Source organism: Rhineura floridana, chromosome 3, assembly GCF_030035675.1.
Source record: "Rhineura floridana isolate rRhiFlo1 chromosome 3, rRhiFlo1.hap2, whole genome shotgun sequence".
NCBI lineage: Eukaryota > Metazoa > Chordata > Lepidosauria > Squamata > Rhineuridae > Rhineura > Rhineura floridana.
In genome coordinates this window covers 187807479-187829876 of record NC_084482.1, presented here as the reverse complement: position 1 = coordinate 187829876, position 22398 = coordinate 187807479, and the positions used below count along the sequence as shown (strand labels likewise).

The 22398-nt window shown below is 40.5% G+C and overlaps 1 protein-coding gene across 6 annotated transcripts in view; it reads right to left on the bottom strand.

The window, feature by feature from the left end:
- LOC133380784 (monoacylglycerol lipase ABHD6-like) overlaps positions 1-22398 on the bottom strand; it is a 43779-nt gene that overhangs the window by 5662 nt on the left and 15719 nt on the right. For 4 of the 6 annotated variants that reach the window (XR_009761544.1, XR_009761545.1, XR_009761546.1 and 1 more), the window contains exons 5-8: positions 21915-22047; positions 21369-21487; positions 18756-18810; positions 15852-15952 (exon numbers count right to left, since the gene is read on the bottom strand). Coding sequence is in view for 3 of the 6 variants with exons in the window: in XM_061618786.1 (XP_061474770.1) it covers positions 15852-15952; positions 18756-18810; positions 21369-21487; positions 21915-22047 (408 nt within the window). In the remaining 3 variants the exon portion in view is untranslated. Of the gene's footprint in view, positions 1-10153; positions 11124-13842; positions 13926-15851; positions 15953-18755; positions 18811-21368; positions 21488-21914; positions 22048-22398 lie in introns of those variants that run through there. The other 2 variants (XM_061618784.1, XM_061618785.1) reach the window with 2 other exon arrangements.

Below are 22398 nucleotides of genomic sequence, written 5' to 3'. Positions count from 1 at the left end.
AAGAGGAAAGCACAAAAGCAGGACTACAGCTGAATGTCAAAAAGACTAAAGTAATGGCAACAGAAGATTTATGTAACTTTAAAGTTGACAATGAGGACACTGAACTTGTCAAGGATTATCAATACCTCAGCACAGTTATTAACCAAAAAGGAGACAATAGTCAAGAAATCAAAAGAAGACTGGGGAGGGCAGCTATGAGAGAACCAGAAAAGTCCTCAAATGCAAAGATGTTTCACTGAACACCAAACTCAGGATCATTCAGACCATGGTATTCCCGATCTCTATGTATGGATGTGAAAGTTGGACAGTGAAAAAAGCGGATAAGAGAAAAATCAACTCATTTGAAATGTGGTGCTGGAAGAGAGCTTTGTGCATACCATGGACTGCGAAAAAGAGAAATAATTGGGTGTTAGAACAAATTAAACCAGAACTGTCACTAGAAGCTAAAATGATGAAACTGAGATTATCATACTTTGAACACATAATGAGAAGATAGGATTCACTAGAAAATACAATAATGCTGGGAAAAACAGAATGGAGTAGAAAAAGAGGAAGGCCAAACAAGAGATGGATCGATTCCATAAAGGAAGCCACAGACCTGAACTTACAAGATCTGAACAGGGTGGTTTATGACAGATGCCACTGGAGGTCACTGATTCATAGGGTCACTATAAGTCGTAATTGACTTGGAGGCACATAACAACAACCCACAACAACAGATATCCCTAGGAGCCAATCAGCATGAAAGGGAAGTGTGTTAGCTGCTGAGAAGAGTCTTTTCACTGGCTGACTCACCTCCTTTCACTCTGATTGGCTCCAATCAGCAGGAAAGGACAAGGAAGCATGTTAGAAGGCTCTTCTCAGTGACTAACGCACTCCCCTTTCATACTGATTTTCTCATAGAATGCTAGAGACATAGGGACCCTGCTCTGAAAAAAGTAAGGGGTCTAAGACGCCCTGAGATCCTGGATGACTACACCCTGGTGATCAGACAAAACATGGTTAAGGAAAGGTGCTGGCTTCACCTGAACACCAAGCCATAGTTCAAATAAGCCAAGGTTTGTAAGCCAACAACAAACCATGGTTTCAGGTTGTGGCTTGTTGTTGGCAGTAAACAAACCATAGTTATGCTGCTGAACAGTATTCATGCAATCATGGTGAAAAGGCAAATTCCATGCTAAGGATCATTAGGAAAGGTATTGAAAATAAAATTGCCAATATAATACTGTTATACAAATATATGGTGTGATCACATTTGGAATACTGTGTGCAGTTCTAATCACTTCACTAAAAAAAGATATTGTAGAGTTGGAAAAGGTTCAGAAAAGGTCAACCAAAATGATCCAGGGGATGGAGCAACTCCCCTATAAGGAAAGGTTGCAGCATTTGGCACTCCTTAGTTTAGAGAAAAGGCAAGTGATAGACGTGTATACAATTATGCATGTCATGGAGAAAGCAGATAGAGAAAAGCCTTTCTCCTTCTCTCATAACACTAGAACCTGTGGATATCCAATGAAGCTGAATGTTGGAAGATTCAGGACAGATAAAAGAAAGTACTTTTTTACACAGCACATAGTTAAACTATGGAATTTGCTCCCCCAGGAGGCAATAATGGCCACCAACTCAGATGACTTTAAAAGAAGATTAGAGAAATTCATGGAGGATAAGGCTATCAATGACTAGTAGCTGTGATGTCTCAGCTGTGCCTCCATAGCTGCAGGTAGTATGCTTCTGAATACCAGTTTCGGGAAATTGCAGGAGGAGAGACTGCTCTTGCGCCCAGCTCAGGGCTTGCTTGTGGGCTTCCTATGGTATTGTTCATCTTAGTTGTCTGCAGCCTCTAGCTTGGGAAATGTTACCAGATATAGTAGAGAAGCTGACAGTTTTAGATATAGACGAAGAGGGCATAATGCTCAGCCAAGCTTAAACCCCACAACCTCTCACTCCGAAGATTACTGCATTGTACAAGGTTAAAGGACCCATAAGACATACTAGAATAAATGACAGAAAATGACAATTATAATGAATTTGTTCCATCTAAGTGTCTATATGAAGGCATTGACATTCTGAATGGCTATTGGAATACCTTAAATTAGAGATGGTGAATGCTGTGGCCCTCCAAATGTTACTGGACTCCAACTCTCATCGTCCTTAACCATTGGCCATGCTGGCTGGCTGATGATAATGGGAGTTGGAGTCCAACAACATTTGGAGGGCCACAGATTCTCTATCCCTGCCTTAAACCCAGGGTGACTGATTAATTGCTTGGGTGAGGAGTTCTCTGCAGAAGTTCTGCCAGTTTGGGAGGAGACCTGCCCTGCCCCTTGTACCCCAAAATGACTTTGGAAACCTACACCTGTGTTGACGGGGAGGAGCCCACACTTCTGCCTACGAAGACTGCGTTTGTGCTGAGGCCTTGCCTCAGCAGTCCCTCCAAAACAAGCCTCCGCTCCGAATAAAGAACTTTCATAGGAGATGCAGTAGAAGATATAATAGATCATTTGTTTGCTTTTAAGGATTTTTTCTTTTACTTTAGAATTATACTTCTTTTAAGTTTTTATTTTGTATGGTTCTACTGTGGTAATTGTAATGGTTTGGACAAGGAGGCAACGCTTGCTTCATAAATTGCAGCGTGATAATGTAAGCATCTCTCAAACCCAAACATCAGTAAGGGATTTTTTCACACCTCTGGCTGAATGTGATTTTATAGAGAAAGGTAAAGAAGGGGAAGGGATAGGGTGGGGGATCTGGAGGAAGCAGATTTAGAGGGTTATACTGTTTTTGATGAGCATAAGGAGCAAAATGATAGGTAAATACAATGTTCTCATCATGTGGAACCTTCTGAAGTTGTGATTGTTCTCCCCCTGGATCTTATGTTTCATGTACACCTGGAAATGATTATGGTATTATACATAAAGATGGATCCTCTATTTCCAACTTTAAAAGAACTAATATTGGAGATCATGACTTAAATGGGTTGGATGAGACTAACACAGTCCCTATATCCTTTTAGAGGACTATTGTCTCCTGATTTCTGCATTTGCTGAAAAAATCTTTAATGAAATAACCCTGCATCAACAAGTAGTGTCAGGATTCCAAGCTACAACATCTGTGCTATGCACCCTGATAGAATCTGGTGTAATGATGCTTGCTCCTCCAGCAAATTTCTAAGCACAGAGAAGAGTATGAGGGAGCCCATAGTTACTGGAAAGTTTCATGTTAATCCTGAAGATCCTTTAAGTTCTCCAGTGCAAGCTGAAATTAATATTCATTTTGCAAAAATCCCTACAGATGTGTCATCTGTCTTGGATGTTCCAGGGGTGAACAAACTGAACTTTGATTTGCTAAAGAACATCCCTAATGTGAATAGTTCTCTGGATGATAGTCTTGCCAGCCAAAAGAGGAGTCTATGTGGACCCTGGATGAGTATAAGGGTAGTCTAAGGGCTCGTCTACATGGTGGTTTAGTGTGTGTTTGGTGCTACTCACATAGACTTTTAAATCACATGGTTCACATGACGTTACTGGCAAACAAAAGCTATCACGCAGTTTTCCCCTGTAAATCCGTACTAACCCAATCCTCTGATAATACAAAAAGGGAAGGAAAAAAGTCTTCACTCTGTATCTCTAACGCTTGCAGATGCTTTGCTTCAATGCTTTTAGGTGGATGTGACAATTGTTCCCCTCTCCATACCCACTCCCTCCTCCTCCTCCCTTCTTTCATTTCATTTCCTGTGGGCTGACAAACAACTTCGGGCTACTCTCCCCCATTCTGCAAGCCTTTTTGTTGTTGCTGCAAATGGTGCCTCATTTTTCTTTTCCTCCTAACTTGTGCACAAAACATAACACTGCTCAAACAAAGATTTGTATTTCAGCTGTATTGTACCAGTCAAAATACAAATAATTGCATGTCCGGGATGTTGTTTTTAAAAAAATGAAACTAACTGGTAGAACTGATCATGCTTGGTTGCCAGGTAACCAGAGGGAGTGGAAATGTTAGAGGCCATGGTCATTAGGAAATTGTGTGATGGATCTTTCCCCTCAGTGCGAATAGAAAACACCATGTTTGCAGCTGGCATTGAGCCCTTGCTGTGGATGGCGCAAATAGAAAACAGAGGTAAAAACAGCATCTTTAGTACGAAGTAATGATCCCATATGGATAAGCCCTGAGTCCTCTATGTCTCTGAATTCTAATTAAGACAACAGATAATTTGACTGTTTTTCAGCCTCTTTCCACCCTTAAACATTATTTTGAGAAACTACCAGAGCCTATTCAGTCTAAACTCCTTTTACCCATTATTTATCCCAGAAGGAAGCCACTAAATTAAGAGCAAACCTCCCTTGTGGAACTCAAGGAGGATATAGAACCATTCATCAGCAGGCCCCCAGAAGGGAGAGGAGGAATTCACCTCTGACTTTTCCTAATAACATCCCAATTCAAAACCCTCACATGTCTGGTACAAGACCTATTATTCCCCTGCAGGGACAAAAGAATTTCAAAAGTAAATTGTCATGGCCTCAACAAATGGGAAAAGGAAACCCTCAAGAGAGTTTGAAATCAAACAAGTCTCTTGAAACCCACCCTATAAAGGATGATAGATACAGGTTTTGGAGTTCAGAGCAAAAGAATGAGAGTATTCATGAGGAGGTCCCTTTATCTAATTATTTTTATTTACTTAGGCTTGTAACATGACTCCTAATTGTATGCTGTACTGCATTTAAATTGCATTGTATATTGTTTTGTGATTTATTTATTTCTTGTATTTTCTGAGTTTTGCTTGGTATATTGTTTTGATTTTTCTTTTTGAACTGTGATTTTTATTCTATACATATGTTTGAGATTTTTTTGTAAGTTGCTTTGAGGTTCATTTTGAAAAAAAGGGACTAATAATAATAATGATAATAGCTTACATGGTGGTTTTTAGGAACCATCCCCAAATTGCAAGTGATTGCTGGATGGTCACTGAAATGCATTAGAACAGGTTGTGGTTCTGCATTCTGACCTGCATTTTTTGCAACAGAGCTATATTAAAACATCTGAGAAAGAGATTCACTTCCAAGCAACCAAACAGCATTTATTTATGTATTGATAAAACTTTATGCTCTGCCGTTTGGTCGTACATGGAGCCCTCAGAGCAGCTTATCATTGTAAATAAAAATACAACATGCCAGTTGTCAAGAACTGCTGCCAGTTCCCACCGGGGTCAATTCTCAAGTCCAGGGCAATTGATCCCTGCCAGGCACAATGAGTGCCTCTCTTACCAAGGCTGACTAAACCAAAAACAGCCCTGCAAGGTAGGTAGACTGCCACCACCCCTTAAACCTGGTCACCTACTCTGGGCCAAGGGGAAACCCAAAGTGTCAGAAATAGACCTGCCAAGGATTCCAGAAGACAAGAGCCAAAGACGCACTCCTTGTCTTGGAGCCTTCAGGCAAAATACCCAAATATATGGTTTGTTGTCGTTGTAATGTGCCTCCAAGTCAATTACAACTTATAGCAACCCTATGAATCAGTGACCTCCAGTGGCATCTGTCATAAACCACCCTGTTCAGATCTTGTAAGCTCAGGTCTGTGGCTTCCTTTATGGAATCGATCCATCTCTTGTTTGGCCTTCCTCTTTTTCTACTCCCTTCTGGTTTTCCCAGCATTATGGTCTTTTCTAGTGAATCATGTTTTCGCATTATGTGTCCAAAGTATGATAACCTCAATTTCATCATTTTAGTTTGTCCTAACACCCAATTATTTGTCTTTTTCGCGGTCCATGGTATCCGCAAAGCTCTTCTCCAACACCAAATGAGTTGATTTTTCTCTTATCCACTTTTTTCACTGTCCAACTTTCATATCCATACATGAAGATCAGGAATACCATGGTCTGAATCATCCTGACTTTAGTGTTCAGTGATATATCTTTGCATTTGAGGACCTTTTCTAGTTCTCTCATAGCTGATTTCCCCAGTCCTAGCCTCGGTAATCTATGGCTAATTGGCCAAGATGCTGGATTCAGAGCCAATTTCCCTCCTGAAATGAACACACACTGGTAAATAAGAGGTAGCTTTATTAGAATAAAATATAAGTGCAAAGAAGTATAGCAGGCAAAACAGTTCCTTAAACCAAACACCCCCAAGGGCTAGGTAAAATACAGAGAGAGTTCAAATCACAAATAAAAATAACAAAGATGCTAGCCTAATCTATAGTCACACAATAGGATAAACCAGCAGAGTAACATCATGGTTCCACATCTCACCAGAGATGTATAGCCTGGATAGCAGATGGAAGATGGAACCCCAACATCAGGTAGCACCAAAGAACATTGGGGAACAAAAACATAAGGTCTTGGTCCTATTCTTATGGGGAATTAATTAGCCAATCAGGGGGCTTTCATGCCTAATGGTCACGCATGTCTCCACCCTTACTAGTCCTGTGGCCTTGAAATACCAGTCTTGGGCTGATAAGCAGGTGTTCTTGCTTACTGCTTAATTAACCAAGTTCAGCTGTGAGAACTGACTATCTCATGGCCTCTCAGAGGCCCTAATTCAGGCAAGATGTTACCCCCCACAATTCCTTGCCACAGACCCATTTTAGAAACCTGGTGTTCTTGACACCAATAATAAAACTGAGAGCTTAAACCAGAAGGAATTAAAAACACATTCCCTAATTCAATACAATCTAGTTGGATGATATGCTATGATAACATATCATCCAAATTTGGCCTGGCCTTTCCTCCCCATTAAATGAAAACCTAAGTGGTTCTTGAATGCATCTTCTCAAGAGTCATGTACTAAACAGCTCCATAGTCACCTCCACCGAATTGGAAATATGCACAGGTAAGTGATGATGGCCTGTACAGCAGCTGGCCAACTCTGCTCTGGCATTCCCACAGTGGAAACAAAAGGAGGCCATGGAAATAGGGATAGGGGAGAAATTAGATTCAGTTTGTGTTTAAAAGCTAATCAGACTTAGTTTCTGAAACAATCTGAGAATCGAAACATTGACACCTTACGAAATTGGCACATCCTAATTTTGCAGTGTAGTTCTCCAGCCCAACAATGTTTACAAAAATGCATATATTAGGTAAAAATGTACATAAAATTGATTATATTTGTGAAAATCATACAAAATTGCATTATATTAGAAGAAATTGCTTGCAAAAATGTTTCCATTAGTCAAAATGCCATTCAAAATTATCTTTTATATTTATATTTCTTTTAATTCAGAGAAAATTGCACTAAAATGGGGAAGAATTTTTATGAGTTTTTTTTAAAAAAATAGCAGATTGCTTCAGTAATGTGGAGAACTGAATTTAAGATTGGAAAAAAAGAGAAACAGAGAACTGAAATGGACAGATCCTTACATCCCTACATGAAAGGCATTGAGGAGAAGAAAGGCGGGAGTGCAAAGCCCCGAAAGAGAGGAGGTGGAAGCAGCAGGTACAATGGGAAAGGGTGGGAGGCCAGGATGGAAAAGGGAAAGAGGCACCTACTTCCAGTAGAGATGGGCAAGAATTCCACTAAATTTGAAGTTGAAACTGGATTCCCAACAGTTCACAGGTTTCTTATCTGTGGCATACCAATCCTGAATGCTGTGAACTTCCACCAGTTTTTCCCAACATCTGAATATTTTTTTAAAAAAAATCTGCATCCAGTGTAACAAAATTGAAACTTTGTTGCTAATGTGAAACTGACCAGCCTGCTCTCGCTTTGCTAATGTGTGCTTACCTAAGGAGAAACTTACTATCCTCCAGCAAAGCATTTTCATTCTCCCCAGCAAAGAGGCAAGAGCGAGGGGAAGAGTGAGAGAGAGAGAGAAGGTGCTGAGTGTCAGGAGGATACAAGTAGCTGGGGTGGTGGGGAAGGTGTGTGTGTGTGTGTCTTGGGATTGGTTGTCAGTCAGATTTGGATCTGGCGCTTCCCCACTCATGAATGAAACATGAGGTTATGAGGGAGCTGAAGGAAGAGAGATAGGGAGGCCTCTCTGCTCAGGGAAGAGGGGAAGGTGCAAAGCAGAGAGGCGCTCGATCTCCTGCCCCAGCAGCAAGAACCCAGAAAAGTTTGCATGCGCTTCACCATGCCATGTGCTGATGCCTGGCTTTTCTAAAAAGCTTTAAAAATGGAAGTGATTGTTCTGAAATAATGCTTTGGTCAAATGATTTAATTGCTCCAAAGTTTTAGTCTTCCATTGCAGGGATGAGGAACCTTTTTTCAGCCACAGGTGGGGCCAGAGGCAAAAGTGGGCAAAACAATGGATGTGCCTCTTACTTGTGTACAGTAACCCACATTCCAGGCACCCAAAACTAGCAGTTTCTACAAATACACACACATACACAACCCTCTCTATCCAGGCAAGTTAAGAGCACTGTCACTGTTCAAGGACACATTTCAGCCAAAGAAAAGCACTTGAGGAGGGCATAATGGAGGGAGGACCAGTGAGGGTTGGGGAGGGTCCTGAGGGCCAGTTAGAGAGGCCTGAAGGGGTACATTTGACCCCTGAGCCTGAGGTTCCCCACCCCTGTTCCACTGATTAAAGGCATTTAGTCGTCTAATTAGTTGTATTGTTACTAGGGTTGGAATCTGCTTCCTGGTCCCATTTCGACTACATTCTGATGAACTGGAATGCAGTCCCATCCCAATTTTCTTCAATTCTGCTATGTTTGGCTTTCATCTGGTTTGATTTAAAGACATTTAAATGGTTAATGCTGCAGAGATTAAAGGTCATGACTAGAGAGTCCTTCTTTAATCTCTGTGTAGTATTACCCTTTTAAATGCTACACTTCTGGCCTCTGGCTGGTGTGTTTGGACTTAGAAGGCAGCAAAATGTAAGCTGAATGATAAATACAAATGAATCTCAAAGTAGTCAGTCTATGATGCATGCGTACACGCGCGCGCACACACACAGCCTAGATCCTGACTTGCCAGGTCTCCCACATGTAGTTGCTTCTTTTCCTGGAATTGGGCTTTGTTGCTGGCCATTCTTGAGACACACTACACAAGGAGGGTGTGTTTGTGTGTTTGTGTTGTAACAACACGGTTTTGTATGCATTTATTGAGACCCCAGCAAAGCTACAGTGAAACAGGGTAAGTTCATGTGTCATCATTCCATGGAAATTCAGAGCTTGGAAGGTTACTTTTAAAATTAAATTACAATTACTGTTACATGGTCCCCAAAAGGAATAAATTACCATTACCATTACAATTATTCTGGAAGGAATTGATTACAGCAGCCCTGGGCTCCCGCTGGGAGGAGGGTGGGATATAAATAAAATAATAAATAAATAAATAATAACTTTACCGTTACTCAAAAGTAATCACTACAATTACAGTTAAGTTACTTTTTAAAAAACCTAGAATGTTTACAAGGTGCTGGCCTTGGCTGCTGCACACCTAAGTAGCCTAAAACAACATTAAAAATAAATAGAGAGAGAGAGAGAGAGAGAGAGAGAGAGACCTCCTTCCGAGTGGGGAGTAGAATAAAAATTTTAATCCATAAGATAGCTGTAGTGGTCTATCCACTGGTAAGGGGGGCAGAGGCCACTGCTCAGAGCTTTGCATGCCAAACCAAGGGCAACCTCTCACACACACACTCTCAGCCAGCAATCGTTTTCTCTCTCACTCAACCATCTTCCAGACCCCGCCCTGCCACCAACTAAGGCACATCTGCCCAAGCAAACATTTTCCCCTGAGGTGCAAAAAAGTATCCAGGGAGGGCAGCAGAGGCCACTTCACGTGCCAAGTGCAAACACAGCAGTAACACACACACACGTCATCATCTCTCACTTCCACAGTTCTTCATCTCCATTCCGCTGCTGCCTCCTTCATACATGTCCTTGCCCTCTGGCTCCTTTCTCCCTCCACTCCATTCCCCTCCACCACCATCAATTTTAACAATTTTTCTCTCCATTCCACCCCTGTCTTGCTCTCCACCTCCTCTCTTATCACCTTCTAAACACCCGCAGAGCATGAGTGAAGAGTGACGCTGTGCAGAAGCCCAGTTTGAGGCACATTATTGTCATCCATGAATCTGAGGAGCAGAAGACTTCCCCTGCTCCCCCCCCCCGTAATACCCAAAAGTAATACTGGAAACATTACAATTATACATCAAAAGTATTATTTATTTATTTATTTCATTTATATACCGCCCCATAGCTGAAGCTCTCTGGGCAGTTTACAGCAATTAAAAACATTAAAAACAAATATACAATAAAATTACACCTCGTTCTATTATAATCAAAATGTAAAGAAATTACTCACTTGTTCCTCAAAAAAGTAATAAATTACAAGTAATTCATTTTTCCTAACAAATTACTTCCAAGCTCTGTGGAAATTCAAGAGCAACATTTTGGGAGAGATTTCAGAATCCCCCTCATACCTTCCATAGAATCCTCCTGTTCTTTAAAACGTTCAGAAGGGCTTCTCCTTTCAATGGCTTTTCCCCCTTACCATGGTAATGGACTGGCAGAAATACGGTTTTGTGCATGCGCTGGACAGAGGCAGGCAGGAGGCTGGGAGAGACATCCTTTTGTCCTGCCTTATAGCAAACTACAAACAAAAATCCAGTGTTGGGAAAAGCTGCGGGAACTCAAAACCTTCAGGAGCACTCCTCAAAGATAGTGGCCATGCGGACTATCAGGAAGTTTTGTCCCAAGGCCAATTCTGGCCAAATTCTTGTCCAACCCTAGTTGTAATATGCAGCTGTAATATTTATTTAATCCTGTACCCATTAAGGTCATTTCACTCATATGGCCTAATTACAAGTTCAAATATACTGAAATAAAGAAGTCTGCTAGACAGCAAAAAAATCAAACACAATCTGGGGCTTGGGAGCTGATGGAGGTGTTGGGTGTGTGTGTAAACCAATTAAAGAAACCATCATAGACATCCACAAGATCAAATCCATATTTTTCTTTCCAGAGTAGAAAATCACTTGGAATACTCCAGCTGTTTTACTTCTTAGTGAGATTTATGCAAACCTCTTATTCTGTCATAAACTGAGTTGTAGAATTCCAAAAGGTGCTTTGCAGATTTCCTGGGTCTCTCTAGTGCTATGAAGTGTCCACAGTTCTCCAGCATATGCACTTGAGAATTCGGAATGGTGCTGGCTAAAACTTTTGCTCCAGAAGGGTCAATCACCTGAACAATGAAGAATTAATGTTTTCAGTGGAGGCTGATCCACTATGGTTACTGGGCACAGCCTTCCCAATGAGAACATCAAGCAATTTTAAAAAAACTTTACCCCCAAATCTCAATGCTACACACACTTTCCTGTCCCACACACATTTTATACTTTCTTGAATTTATAGAGGCTTGTGGAGGCATTTCTGTCAATCTTCTGTTCTTTGGCCAATCAGCTCCCTGCACCACTTCCAATCCAATCCAAAAGTATAGCAATGGCAAAGAGGTCCCTCCCATTTGTCTCTAAGCAGAAAAAACATGTGACTGATATTTCAATTTTAGTGGGACTACCTGCTTTTCAGCCCTACTGGGAAGTCTCCTTCTGTTATGAGGGTTATCCAACACAGCCACTATAGCAGATTAGGCAGAAGTCAAGACTACTTCAGGAACAGTCCCATGTTGTAGCCTTAGCCTATATCAGAATCATACATACTCAGAACTGTTACCCTGAAGACCAGATCTCCTCATAGGTAACTAGAGAAGCAACAGGGAGTGTTTGCTACTTTGAGGAGGGTTTGTTTGTTTGCTTATTTGTTTAGTATTTGTGTTGTGACCTTGCTAGAGAGAGTAAGTGAGCAAGCAAACAAGCAAACAACAGTGAGTCTCTTTCTAGAATAAATATCTTTCTTTTTTTTACTATTTTGCATTTCTTGTTGTGAATTGAGAAATTGGGAGGAAAAATAGTGGATGGCTTGTGTGTGTATTGCAACATACTCTGTACCAACCATTTCCCTGCATTCACTCATTAAAAGGTGCAGCAGCTGCTGGGTGGGAAAGGGCAGGTTGATCTAAGCCACATGCAGTTCCAGAGTATTTCTAGACAAGGTGTGTGGATCTGTTTCCAACAAACCCCTCCTCTATCTTAAGTCCAGAATATCTTGAATGCAGGGGAAGGGAAGAAAATGCTGGTGCTATTATTTCTATCTTCCGTTTTTTTGTGAGTTTTGTCAGTGAATTTCTAAAATGAAAAGTTTGGGTTCTATGCCTATCTGGATATGACTCCACATCGCCTCCCAAACCTGGAAGATATTCTCCCTAATCTTAGACATAACAGAGGCTGATTATGATTAGTCAGGTGTGCACATGTGCAGAGATTATTATTTCACATTTTCAGGACTCAGTCATGTATTGCAAATATGTTCTGCTGTGCTATGATCAGAGCCTGCAAAAGTTACTTTTTTGAACTACAACTCCCATCAGTCCAATCCAGTGGCCATGCTGGCTGGGGCTGATGGGAGTTGCAGTTTTAAAAAGTAACTTTGCTAAGCTCCGGCTATGATGTGCCCTTCCCCCCCAAAAAACAATCATTATTTTTTTTTACTTTGTTGTTAAAATAATTTATTTTAAATTAGACAAAAAAGCGTTTTTGAATAATGAAAAGTTAAACTGATTTATGGAAGGAGGAAAACTGCATGCAACAGGAAGCAAGCGTTCTTTACATTGTAAATGTTTCTGTGTGTTTGTTTAGTTTTTTGTGTAGGTATAATCGTACATGAATTCAAAAACGTATGTCATGCAGTATGGCTTAATTTCTAAATAAGAGGTATGGAGTCAATATTGTCTGAAAATAATACTTGGGACCTCTTACATGGAAACTCTTCCCCTGTGCATAGATGTGCAGAAAATAATTGTTCAGTTTTGTTTTTTAGTGAGGAGATAGTGTCACTTGGCACAAGTGTAATGGCACACTTTCCTACATAAGTGCTGTACAAGTCCTATTGTGATGAAAGCAGCAATTACTGCCCAATTACGGCTCACATTTTCAAAAGTGATAGAAAAATCACAGAGGCTGCTGAGAACTGGAAATAAGAACGCAAACTTTCTGGTGAAAGATTTCAGTTCGACGGAGAGGTTGACACATTTCAGGCGCAGCAGTGGAGCAATCCAATGCTCCCACTGCTGCGTCTACACTGCGGGGAGCTCCCCAGCACCTTGCCCCTCCCCCTCTCAGATGCCACAATGGGAAGCCAGATAAGCAACCCCCACACTGCTCTGCTCTGCCCCGCTGGCCTCTACTGGCGAGGTGTGTGTGGATATTGTTTATTATTTTTCCCTTATTCTCATTATGAATATATATTAAGGATGTTTTCCTTTCTCTGTGCCTTCACTTTTTAGGGGGAGGGGAGGATTTTAAAAGCTAGTTTATAATTTGTTGGTTTTTATAAAGTTGACAGTTTCTGATAGTTGTTTAAAGCACATTGTGGATTTGGTTGTATTGTTTGTATACCTATTGTTTAAGCCTCTCTGAGTTTCTTTTTGAAAAAATGAAACAAAAAAGTGAGATATACCCAAAGTTCTCAAAGTATCTAAGGCCCCCCCAGGCGTCCTTTTTTTGGTGTATTCATGATTGTGCTCATGATGCTATTAGGGTGGTTGCACACAATCTCATCTTTAATACTGTTTGCTCTTGCACAGGTCTGGGGTGCTCACACTGCTTCATTTCCAGTCAGAGCACATCCTATATCTCCTGCTAAAATCCCATAACTTTTTTTTACCACAGATGTTCTGGTTTATTTTTGTCCCACTTTTGTTGTGCTATAGCCCGTCTGGAGGAAAAAATAAAGTGTCTAGCATCCACAAAATGCAAGAAAAGGAGGTAAAAACCAGAATGCTGAAAAAATATTTATTATATGTACAAAAGTACTAATAAAAAGTTTTTTGAAAAATAATAACAAAAGCTTAGGAATGTATTACAAGATGCTCTGTAGAAGCTCAAAGCCCAACGCGTTTCAGCTTGTGCAACCAACCCTTCATCAGGGGCTAGAACAAACAAGAATTGTTTTATATATATATACAAACACACAGTTAAAATTACATACATCTTATTTAAATCATCTAAAATTATATGAAAAATACTTACACACATTGATTTTTCATCAAAATATTGTAGCCAACTCTTACTAATAGTTTTTTTAACTTCTGTTATGTGGAGGATATCCTAAGTTAAATATAGCTCTGTAGCATGTAACGAGTTTAACCTTTTTTGGGGCACACCTGACTGTAATTGAAGATACCTCTGTTTTCTAAATTAAAGGTAACAGGTTAAATTCCTCATTCAATCCATTTGGAATCATGGTATCTAGTTCTAAAATCCAATGTAATTCCCTTCGTAATAGGATGTCTATATTTCTTCCATATACCTTTACCAAAACCCAAAACTTACACTCTGTTATAGAATGAGGACATTGATTGTAATGATCTACAAGAGGGGCCCCTCTTTTGTTATTCCTTAAGTTACTCCAATGTTCCCCTATCCTTATTTTTATCATTCTTGTAGTTTGTCCTATGTACAGTTTTTTACAGCCACATTGTATAACATAGATAACTCTATCTGTATTACATGTAGAAAAGTGTCTTAGATGATACTTCCTCTGATTAGTGGGATTCACAAATTCTGTCAACTTGCTAGTATTTTTGCAAAAAATGCAACGCCCACAAGGATGATGACCTAGGGGAGAAGTTGCACCTGGGAGTAAATTTTGCCTCAATTGTGCCCCACCTCTAAAATCACTTTTCACTAAAATGTCCTTAAGATTCCTAGTTCTTTTATATGAGATTTTTGGAGGTTCCTGACACCCTTCAACATGCTCTACTATATGCCAATGCTTTCTTATACTGTCCTGTATCTTGTTGGTAATATGATCAAATGTTAGTATAAAATTTAAACGAGTAGATATTTTTTGTGATGGTTTTTTAAAAAGTTCTTCCCGTTTTCTGTTAGCTACTTTTTTAAAGTTATTCTCAATAATAGGGAATGGATATCCTCTATTCCATAGCTGTTTTTTTAAGGATAAGGATTGTGACATAAAATCTTCTTCTGTAGTACAATTACGTTTTATTCTAAGGAACTGTCCATGAGGTAAATTCTCTCTTAGTACTTTGGGATGTGAACTGTCATATTTTAAATACGTATTTTTATCTGTTGGTTTTTTATAAATCCTAGTGTGTAGACAATTATCTACTTTCTTAATATCCAAATCCAAAATGCGTTGGGCTTTGAGCTTCTACAGAGCATCTTGTAATACATTCCTAAGCTTTTGTTATTATTTTTCAAAAAACTTTTTATTAGTACTTTTGTACATATAATAAATATTTTTTCAGCACTATAGCCCGTCTGGCCAGGAATAATGTGGTAGCATTGAGGAAGCATCACAGAATAACTAACAGAGCAGCATAAACTCCACCACGAAGGTACTATTATTGTGTCAAGAATATCTTGCAGAATGTACCGCAATAAAACACTAGCCTGGAGGGGCGCTCCCCCCCCCGCCCTGTTCTCTGATGTTCCAGCAAATGCCGCTCTGTATTTGAATCTCCTGCTCTGGAACTGACTGTTCTTAGGCCCTCACTGGCGTCATTCACTTGTTTAAATGCCATTGCTAAGGGGATTTACATGTTAGCCACATTGTTGTCAGCACATGTATATAAAGTTATACCTATATATATTAATGATCAGTGTCTACAATAATGGGAAGCAAAGCTGAATCAAGTTTGCCTGCCTATAAAATAATTGTCTGCTAAAATGTCAGACATGATTTTCTAGTTCTTCCTTGGATCTGACAATATTGTCTTCCAACTTAATAAAGGCCAGAAACTCATGTTCTGAGCCAGCGGTTTCAGTATCCTAATTCTTAAAAGCAACATCATCAATTATAGCTATGAAACCATATAATATATACAGTTTACCTTGTCTTCCTTTCCCCAAATGATCTGTGTGGGAGCTCTAATCTTGTTCATGTTGTCATGAAGGCTGTACTTGGACTTTGTGCTGGAGATATCTAAAAAACCTTTACAACAAAAAAGCAGAGCAAGGGCTTCTGGGGGCATCATTCTGACCACTGCACATCTTTAGACCTAAGATTAGATTGAATCTGTTTTAAAGCCTAAGGAGATTGCGATTATGGTGGTGGCAGTGGGGAAACCAGGAAGTCCAGCACACCTTCTTACATGCGCACGCACACACACACACACACACAGAGATCATCTCCATGTAGGAAATCCATTAAGGCGGATACACTCTCTGCTTGGTCTGTATACTCACAAGATGTTTTTAAAGACTTTTTATTTTAATATTTTTATAAAGATGTTTTAATATATTTTAAAGTCTGTTTTTATGATGTTTTAGAATGTTTTTACTGTTTTTGTTTGCTGCCCTGGTCTCCTACTTAGAGGAAAGGCAGGATATAAATTAATTAAATAAATAAACATAAGACAAGCCCTGCTAGATCAGACCAATGGCCCAACTAGTCCAGCATCCTGTTTTCACAATGGTCAGCTAGATGCCTGTGGGAAGCTCACAAGCAGGACCTGAGCACAAGAGCACTCCCCCATCCTACAGTTTCCAGCAACTGGTATTCGGAAGCATACCCCTCCAAAAGTGGAGGTAGAGCATATCCATCATGGCCAATAGCCACTGATGGCCTTATACACCATTAATTTTTGGAATGGGGGATGGACAGTGAACACAACTTTTCCTACGCAGAGATTATCTCTTTATAGGCAATATGTGATGCAGTCCTCACACTTGTGTGGGAAAGCAGGTGAGGGAGTAAAGATTCAGGGAGAGAGCTATAGATGCAAACAATTTGAAGTGCATAAAAATGTGGAACTTGGAAGTAGAGTTGTGCCATCTGGATCATGTTTATGCTGGACTGCAACTTTCATCAGCCTCAGCCAGCGTGGGAAATAATTAGGGATGATGGGAGTTGTAGTCCAACAACACCTGGAGGGCCACACCTCCAAGGCTAGCTTTATTAGAGCTGACCCTACAATTGGACAGAGTGAGGTATTTGCCTTGGGTGGGGAGAAAAAGTAGTGGAAGCTAGGCAGGTAATTTTCTGAAATTCTCAGCATTGAGCTTATCCTCACAGATCCCCCCCTAATATTATACACGTATGTAGATACACTAAAGTAAGCAGGACATAAGGAGATATATACAACAATGCACTTAGCTATATAAAAATACTTATGTACTAATACTTATAAAAGTATGCTGCAGAAATATAGTACCACATGTGGCTTGAAATATACTTTGTAATGTGAATTTTGCTTTTAAAAATACGTTTTAAATCCCCTTTCTGTTCTAGTCACTGCAGTCTTTGCAAAACAGTTTTGTGTTAATCAAAAAAGAAACAAAGAAAGAGGGTGATAAAATGGTCCCACTGCAGTGGTGCCCAACACAAAGGTTACAGCAAGGACGGAGGGCTGTAGAAAGTGGAGTCCCTCAAGGATCGGTATTGGGACCTGTACTTTTCAACTTGTTCATTAATGACCTAGAATTAGGAGTGAGCAGTGAAGTGGCCAAGTTTGCTGACGACACTAAATTGTTCAGGGTTGTTAAAACAAAAAGGGATTGCGAAGAGCTCCAAAAAGACCTCTCCAAACTGAGTGAATGGGCGGAAAAATGGCAAATGCAATTCAATATAAACAAGTGTAAAATTATGCATATTGGAGCAAAAAATCTGAATTTCACATATACGCTCATGGGCTCTGAACTGGCGGTGACCGACCAGGAGAGAGACCTCGGGGTTGTGGTGGACAGCACGATGAAAATGTCGACCCAGTGTGCGGCAGCTGTGAAAAAGGCAAATTCCATGCTAGCAATAATTAGGAAAGGTATTGAAAATGAAACAGCCGATATCATAATGCCGTTGTATAAATCTATGGTGCGGCCGCATTTGGAATACTGTGTACAGTTCTGGTCGCCTCATCTCAGAAAGGATATTATAGAGTTGGAAAAGGTTCAGAAGAGGGCAACCAGAATGATCAAGGGGATGGAGCGACTCCCTTATGAGGAAAGGTTGCAGCATTTGGGGCTTTTTAGTTTAGAGAAAAGGTGGGTCAGAGGAGACATGATAGAAGTGTATAAAATTATGCATGGCATTGAGAAAGTGGATAGAGAAAAGTTCTTCTCCCTCTCTCATAATACTAGAACTCGTGGACATTCAAAGAAGCTGAATGTTGGAAGATTCAGGACAGACAAAAGGAAGTACTTCTTTACTCAGCGCATAGTTAAACTATGGAATTTGCTCCCACAAGATGCAGTAATGGGCACCAGCTTGGATGGCTTTAAAAGAAGATTAGACAAATTCATGGAGGACAGGGCTATCAATGGCTACTAGCCATGATGGCTGTGCTCTGCCACCCTAGTCAGAGGCAGCATGCTTCTGAAAACCAGTTGCCGGAAGCCTCAGGAGGGGAGAGTGTTCTTGCACTCGGGTCCTGCTTGCGGGCTTCCCCCAGGCACCTGGTAGGCCACTGTGAGAACAGGATGCTGGACTAGATGGGCCACTGGCCTGATCCAGCAGGCTCTTGTTATGTTCTTAAGGATGGCCAATGTGATGCCCTTCAGAAGTTGTTGCACCACAACTCCCATTATCCCTGACTATTGGCTATGCTGGCTGGGGCTGTTGGGAGATGTGGTCAGACACCGTTTGGGACGGTTCCACATTGGCTAAATCTGTAACATGTGAATATGACAAATCATAGAGGCATGGCTGTAGCCCCCTGTTGAATGTAATCTTAATGGTAAACCTGGGTTTGTACTGCTGAAATATAGCGGACAGATTCTATTCTTGCTATTGTACTTACATTGTATAAAAAAAGACTGATGTGGTCTCACATCTTCAAGGTATCCTCTTAGGAGCTAAGGAAAGAAAAATAAAAAGAGAGAGTCACAGGAAGAACACGGCAGTTAGGCGCCTATTATAGGGCAATATGCAACTGTTCCTTTCTGAAGGCAAAATATGGTGTGATATCAGAATCTCATATTTTTACTTATTTTTCTTGGATTATAAAATATATTTTTAAAAAATAATTAAAAAAAATGATATAACCCAGCAATGCTCCGTCTCAGCAGAATGAGCAGCAGGGCCCTACAATGAAAGTAATATGCCAGGGGTGGGAAACCTTTTTGGCTCTGGTAACAATCTGCCAACCCACCTGCCAATCACATAATGCCATTGTAGTGTCACATGACTGACAGGCAGGATGTCCTGCCCACCTGTCAAAATCCCTTGCACATAGTTTCAAGGAGGGGTGGGCACCACACTGCAAGGGGCATTGCCAGCCCTATGCGTGACTTTTTGGGAAGAGTCATGCGTAGGGCTGGCAGAGTGCTTAATTCACTTGTCCCCATCAGCTGCAAGTCGGAGAAGTCCCACTTGCAACCGATGCCTGCAAAAGGCAGGTTTCTTTCTTCCCTCCCCATTGCATGACGAGGAAGGGAGAAAGAAGAGCTTTGCTGGCCATATGCTGAGCACTTCCCAAACTGGACAGGATCTAAACCCCCTACTCGCTCACCAGCTGACAAGTGGAGGGTTAAATCCTCTTTGTAAGCAACTGTTCCCTGCTAACACAGCCAAGGCAGAATTGAACCCCACCACCCTGCCCATCAGCTGATATCACAAGGGATATCTGCTGGTTGACTGGTGGGTGTGGTTTATATAATGGGCCACATAAAGGTCAGAAAATTTAGTATGAAGACCAGAAATTAAATGGCTGACATTTTTTATTTATTTCAGAAGAAAAAAGGATGTTAAGGATACAGTGAACAAGGGGATACTAAAAGGTGTGAAACAAACAAAACAGTTTATGTTGCATAACTAAGAAGTTAAAAACTAGTGGGGAGCTTGTTTTCTTAAAAATCAGTTTTAACCTTGTATCTTCATGACAACACCAATACAAAAAGAAAACTCAGGTTTAGAAACAAAGTATGAGTACACTACAATGCAACCACAGTAAAAGATTTAAGGAGAATCATGCTGAGAACAATATGCATAACATTCTTGTTGAAGTCATTGAGATGGAGTCCTTAATTTTATAAAGGAGTAACTAAGCAATTGGAAACTAACTGTGGAAAGCAACTGGATATATATTTTGCTGGTTGCTGGGTTGATTTTTTCTGTCCAGAAACCCTGAAAAGGTCTCATGTTGAGCTGCACACATTCAGAAAATCAGAAATTAGGCCTGAATTACAGCATAGGTGATCAGCCAGCCAGCTAACTGTACTATGCACAGCAGTGTTTCTATTCTAAGACTGTTTTCATCCTTTGTCAAGTACTCAAGAAAAAGAATAAAAATGATTGTGAGTATAGTGATTGCTTTAAAAGAGTAAAGGGTAACTTAGGGAAGATATTTTTTCACATCACTTTAAGTTTATCTGCTTATTTCGCCTTTTAGCAATAAGTACCCAATCCTGTTCTACTCATCATAACAACAGCAGAATAAACAAACTTTTATTTCATACTGCAAGCAAACAAACATTCTTCTTTATTGCTGGCTGGACAGGGAACACACAAACTGAAACTGAAAAGCAGAGCAAAGGAAGGTCCAGTGGTTGGACACTAACGCTAGCTAATAATACAAAGTTCTAATATTTAACTCTTCAAAGGTTATGTTGTTATACAGAATATTTTTTTTCAGGATCACCTAAGTAATTATAGGAATAGGGTGATTGTGATAATGAAAAATCCACCCTCACTCAGGGCAAGTCTTGAGTGAGCAGACTTTTGGGGCTCTTCCAGATGTGGTTTGTTGTGCGCTCACCCTCCTTTATTCAGTGATTTTTTAGATGTTCTGCTGTTAAATTGCTCCTGTATTTCAAACAAGCTGTTGTTTTTTAAAAGGAAGCTGTCATTGTCTGTCATGTCACAAATTAAAAAGACTATTTCCCCCCAAACTCTAGTGGACATAAAGCACAGTTCTGGGCACTGGTGGTACACCCATTTTCCCCACTCTGGCTACAGGGCTGATGGGCCTTGAATCTTTTTCTCTGTGCCACAAATGTTTCTAGGAGGGTAGTGAATTTGAGGGAAATAGAACTTGGGGTTATCTGGATTACGAGAAAAATATGTATTTGGGGAAATTAAATTAAGATGGTATTATCTTAAATAAATTAAGATTTAGATAAAGCCATCTAGAGAATAAAATAAATGAAGGAGAACTCAATTGATTTGAAGCAGGTTATGTTTGGAAATTAATTGGGGGTAAAGGAACCAAAGAGAAACTGATTTTGCAGGGTGATTTGGATGGAAAACTAGTTGGCTTCCTCTCCGTGACTTTTAAATTCTAAATGTGCATCTATGCATACAAATTAGTATATGCAAATTTTATGCAAATTTGTGTCTGTAGGTACATGCCCCAAATCTTTTAAGTCCCTAGCAACACCCCTAGCCCCAGTCTTTTGGAGTAGTGCTTCTTCACCTGCATGTTTGCGATGTTGGGGTGATATAAGCCAAGTTTGAGGAAACTATGCAAGTTAATAGATTGCTGCAGCTCCTTCAAGCACTTGGTTACATTGCTATCTTCTGGGTATTGTAGACCTAAGAGTTGAAAGAGAGCACACAGCTGAAAAGGAATATAGTGGTAAACCAATTCCAAAATATGGGATTCTAATCTGCTTCCCAAATACCCTTGTTGTCAGGGTGGTTGTGGTGGTAAGATTGGTTGTGGTGGAGGATATGCATTGGCTGGATATAGGCAAAGTGAGAGACAAGGTAGGGGGTTAGAGATGAGGATGGGGGGGTGAGAAAAGGAGTGTGGCCACACCTTTCAAGGCTGGGTGGTGGAAGGGGCTGGGAGATTTTATTTATTATTAATTTTTTATCCCACTGTCCCTCCCTCCCAAATGAGCCCAGGTGGCAAATGCCAATATTTTAAGACAATACAATTAAAGATAAAATAGAAACATATTTCTGAGAGAAAATTGGCGTTAGATTTCCCTAGAAATAACTTAATTTTGATACTCACCAGATGGGCAAAGGAGGGACAAGCCAGAGATCTCTGATGGATACCGAGCAGCATAAATGCCAGCGACCATTCCGCCCATAGAGAAGCCAACCAGGTGGAAAGGCTTTGGGTTCAGACCAGGACACTCAACAAACTGAAGCATGAATGAAGAAAGGTTGTGCTGTTGTAAATTAGGGCTCTAAATACTGGCTTAGGGCATTTCCCAAGGAAGTCCCTGGTCTCTGTAATAGCTTCTTGTTGTGAGATGGGTAGGAAAGCCATCGCAAAGAGGACTGCATTGCTGCCTGTATCACAAGAATGGGAAGCCTGTGGCCTTCCAGATGAACTCCAGCTCCCATCAACTCCAGTCAGCACAGTGGTCCGGCTGCCCTCTACATGCTCAAAAAAATTATCTGCAGCAGGGGGCCTGATGTACTTATGTAGGCCCCTCCTCACACAATTTAGAACCAGGGGTGCTAGGGGGTGCCCCATGGGGCCTGAGCCC